Source organism: Rhinatrema bivittatum, unplaced genomic scaffold (genome assembly GCF_901001135.1).
Source record: "Rhinatrema bivittatum unplaced genomic scaffold, aRhiBiv1.1, whole genome shotgun sequence".
NCBI classification, from domain to species: Eukaryota; Metazoa; Chordata; class Amphibia; order Gymnophiona; family Rhinatrematidae; genus Rhinatrema; species Rhinatrema bivittatum.
This window is the reverse complement of record NW_021820735.1, coordinates 136107-140660: the sequence shown is the minus strand read 5'-3', so window position 1 is coordinate 140660 and position 4554 is coordinate 136107. Positions and strand designations below refer to the sequence as shown.

The 4554-nt window shown below is 42.9% G+C and overlaps 1 protein-coding gene across 1 annotated transcript; it reads right to left on the bottom strand.

Annotated features, from left to right (window-relative positions):
* Nucleotides 1-247: 247 nt before the first annotated feature.
* LOC115082049 (olfactory receptor 1E5-like) lies at nt 248-1165 on the bottom strand. Its single transcript, XM_029586313.1, has one exon. It carries the CDS (start codon nt 1070-1072, stop codon nt 248-250), a length of 825 nt encoding a protein of 274 aa, XP_029442173.1. The 5' UTR covers nt 1073-1165.
* Between the last annotated feature and the right edge of the window lie 3389 nt (nt 1166-4554).

Here is a 4554-nt window from a genome sequence, read left to right as displayed (position 1 = left end):
AGCACAAAGGGTCTTGTTGTATTTGCAGCACTCTGATGCATTGTTCATACAGCAGAAAAGTCAGGAAGCAGATATTAAGTCTGGACAGGGTAAATACACATTATCAGTTTTACCTATCTGCATTGGAAAGTTTCACAGAATTATTATTATGAAATGAAGTTCAATTTTTCATTTTTGTTCAGAATTTTAAAAGGAACATTCATACATGAAATATGTAGATTAGAACATTGTAAAAGATATTTTGTCTTTAGGAAAATTCTTTTCTATTAAAAACAAAAACCCCTCTCAGGGCTTCTTTTACCTCTCTATTTTTCAGGCTGTAAATCAAGGGGTTCATCATAGGAACCAAAGCAGTGTACAACAGAGCAAAGAGCTTGTTTTGATGCATTGACTGCATGGTTGTTGGTCTCGCATACAAACACATTATGGTCCCACAGAAGATAATAACGACTGTGAGGTGGGAAGAGCAGGTGGAGAAAGCTTTGCATCTCCCTTCTGCGGAATGGATTCTCAGGATGGTGGAGATGATGTAGACATAAGATGTAAGAGTAGCAATAAAGCAGGGTAGTGCTGCAAACCCACCCATTATGTAGGTTATAAATTCAATGGCAGAGGTGCTAGAGCAGGAAAGTTTCAGCAATGCTGAGAGATCACAGAAGAAATGATTAATCTCATTGGATCCACAATAAGAGAAACGAGAGAGAAGGACAGTGTGTGTGGCAGGGAACAGAAATCCAAAGATCCAAGTGCATGTGACCATCAGTCCGCAAAGTCTCGGATTCATAATCACAGTATAATGCAGGGGGTGACATATCGCAACATAGCGGTCATATGCCATGGCTGTAAGCAAAAAAAACTCTTCACATACTGAAATCAGGAAAAAATACACCTGTGTAAAGCAGCCAACTGCAGAAATACGCTGCCTCTTCCTTAAGAAGATATCCAGCAATTTGGGGAGAGTGACTGAGGTGGAAGAGATATCAAGGAAGGCTAAGTTACAGAGGAAAAAGTACATGGGGGTGTGCAGGCAAGGGTCCAGGCACGTCAGGGCTATAATAGTGAGGTTCCCCATCAGGATGATCAGGTAAATCAATAAAAACAAAATGAAAAGTGGAATTTGTAGGACTGGAAATTCAGGAAACCCCAGAATGATGAATTCTGAAACTGTGGTGATATTTTCATCTTCCATTGAGTTCTGTCAAGAGAAGAAATGCAAAAAATGCAGTAACTGAAATTCCCAGCTCATTTCCTGACCACAGGTGCTATAGGTGTGAAATATGTTCCCCACTGAGAAATACAGATATCCATGTTATATAAGGTATTAGGGATGTGAATCGTTTTAGGACGATTAAAATTATCGTCCGATAATTTTAATATCGTCTTAAACCGTTATGGAACACAATACAATACAGATTCTAACGATTTATCGTTATAAATCGTTAGAATCGTGAGCCGGCACACTAAAACCCCTAAAACCCACCCCGACCCTTTAAATTAAATCCCCCACCCTCCCGAACCCCCCCCCCAATAACTTAAATAACCTGCGGGTCCAGCGGCGGTCCGGAACGGCAGCGGTCCGGAACGGGCTCCTGCTCCTGAATCTTGTCGTCTTCAGCCGGCGCCATTTTCCAAAATGGCGCCGAAAAATGGCGGCGGCCATAGACGAAAAAGATTGGACGGCAGGAGGTCCTTCCGGACCCCCGCTGGACTTTTGGCAAGTCTCGTGGGGGTCAGGAGGCCCCCCACAAGCTGGCCAAAAGTTCCTGGAGGTCCAGCGGGGGTCAGGGAGCGATTTCCCGCCGCGAATCGTTTTCGTACGGAAAATGGCGCCGGCAGGAGATCGACTGCAGGAGGTCGTTCAGCGAGGGTTCCGGCGCCTCGCTGAACGACCTCCTGCAGTCGATCTCCTGCCGGCGCCATTTTCCGTACGAAAACGATTCGCGGTGGGAAATCGCTCCCTGACCCCCGCTGGACCTCCAGGAACTTTTGGCCAGCTTGTGGGGGGCCTCCTGACCCCCACGAGACTTGCCAAAAGTCCAGCGGGGGTCCGGAAGGACCTCCTGCCGTCCAATCTTTTTCGTCTATGGCCGCCGCCATTTTTCGGCGCCATTTTGGAAAATGGCGCCGGCTGAAGACGACAAGATTCAGGAGCAGGAGCCCGTTCCGGACCGCTGCCGTTCCGGACCGCCGCTGGACCCGCAGGTTATTTAAGTTATTTGGGGGGGGGTTCGGGAGGGTGGGGGATTTAATTTAAAGGGTCGGGGGTGGGTTTTAGGGGGTTTTAATGTGCCGGTTTTTCGATTTTTCGATTTTTAACGACCCACAGGTTATTTAAGTTATTTGGGGGGGGGTTCGGGAGGGTGGGGGATTTAATTTAAAGGGTCGGGGGTGGGTTTTAGGGGGTTTTAATGTGCCAATTTTTCGATTTTTCGATTTTTAACGATTTTTAACGATTTTTCACGATATTTTACCCCCCCAAACGGCAACAATATGATTCCCTCCCCCTCCCAGCCGAAATCGATCGTTAAGACGATCGAGGACACGATTCACATCCCTATAAGGTATATCTAATTATGTGGAAAGAACACATTGAGTTTACCCTTCTGTGAAGAAAACACAGTTGCTTAATCATTTGATGTAATTATTTATTTTATGGCTACATGGATCATGGGGAGTTTCCTAGGACCATCCTATGACCAAGGATATTGGACCACCCCCAATTTCCTATGGGAAAATAATTATCCATCAGTGAAATAAAATCTATTACTTGTCTGTGAAGTTGGGTGGTGATAAGCAAAGCTGAATCCCTTCAACTTGACCCTCATGGTCTTCTCTGTGTGCTGTTTGGAAAATTTAGATAAATCCCAAAGCTTGAAGAAGACGCAATTGTGGGAGTTGGATCATGATCATGACATTCTTAGATACCTCCACTGCTTTTGATATGGTAAATCATGCATCCTGCTAAAGAGGTTGCATTTGTTAGGATCTGAGGAAGATATCGTTTTTTGCTAATCGCTAACAATAAATGAGAATAGAGCAATGACAGTCTGAATGGAAATCTATCACCTTCTGTGTGCCCCATGGTTCAGTATTCTTATTACTGCTATTTAATATACACTCACAACCACTTTCTTCTGTAATAATAACCCATGGTACTGATTTCAAAATGTATGCAGATGCTTTCCAGCTAATGTGTTCTGGTGGCAGGTGTAATTTCCCATCTGTGGCAATTTATTGGACTTCCTATGAACTATTAATTGTTGGTTAAAAAAAAAAGTTTAAACTGAAATCATAAGATCTGTGGATGCCAATCACAGGGTTGTACAAATTCATGTAGAGGGGTTAATCATTTATTCTCTGAAGTAGTGTGAGATTTAGGAGTTTAACTGAATAATTGTTTAACTTTTAGTTACTATGAGGTCAGCAATTTTTAAACTGTGGAAGTATAGACATCTAAAATATATTTTACCTAGGACTGGTGTTTGTGTTATTGTTTAGGATTTGTTTTAATATAATTGATTAATGTAATTCCTTATACATCGGACTTCCCCAAAGTCAGATAAAGGTTTTGCAGCTCCTGCATAGAAGAGTCTGAATTCCAGCTCAATTAATCTCTGGATTTCATTTCCAAAGCATTTGGTTAGCGTAGCTGGATTTAAAAATGGTTGGAACAAGTTCCTGACGCGCATAAACTTTTATTAACCAGCTAGATGTCAGGAAAGCCAGCACTTTTCCATGGGTGTTAGCAGCTTGGAATCTATTTACTATCTGGGATCTTGCCAGATACTTATTACCTTCATTGGCCAGTGAGAGAAACAGGATACTGAGCTTTATGGACTGAAGTATAAGTGACACAAACTCAATATACCCAACACATCCTGAATACAGAGTTCTACCAAAGCACACACTGTATTTTATGATTGCAGGAGATGGTCGGATGCTAAGCTTCCGCAGGAGGGCTAAAATCAAGACATTTCTGAACATTTCAGCTGTCCCTTTTTTTCTATAGGGTAACCCACAAATCTGTGCATTAAAAAAAAGTCAGATAGCTGGTAACACTATCTGAACCTTGTTGGCTCATCCAGCATTCCCAAAACCCCAATAGTCACCAGGAATGATATTTACATGTGTACATGCTGATTTTACATGTAGAAAACCTTTTGAAAATGTACCCCAATATTTGCCAAGACAACAAACAACACATCAGCACCCTCTAACATTCCCCACGGCTGCATTGAGCGGCTGCAGCCTGCATTGTGATTCAAACTGCTACATGGAACATGCATGAAATGAGCAGCTCCTGATTCCTGAAATATCCTTACATGCGTTCTGTTATATCTATACTGAGTTCTGAAATCCTCACCACAGCCTGGCTATCCCTCCCCTCTATAGAGAGGAAAATGCCCCCAGCAGGTCTTCCTCTGACTCATCTCACTCCAGTAAGCCCAGTCCCATACAGGGCTTGCCAGAATTACTTCAAAATATAAAAAGCTTTGGCTCCCAATCTCATTCTGAATTAATTTCTGATTTCTCACTGCTCCCTTCAAAGTCGTA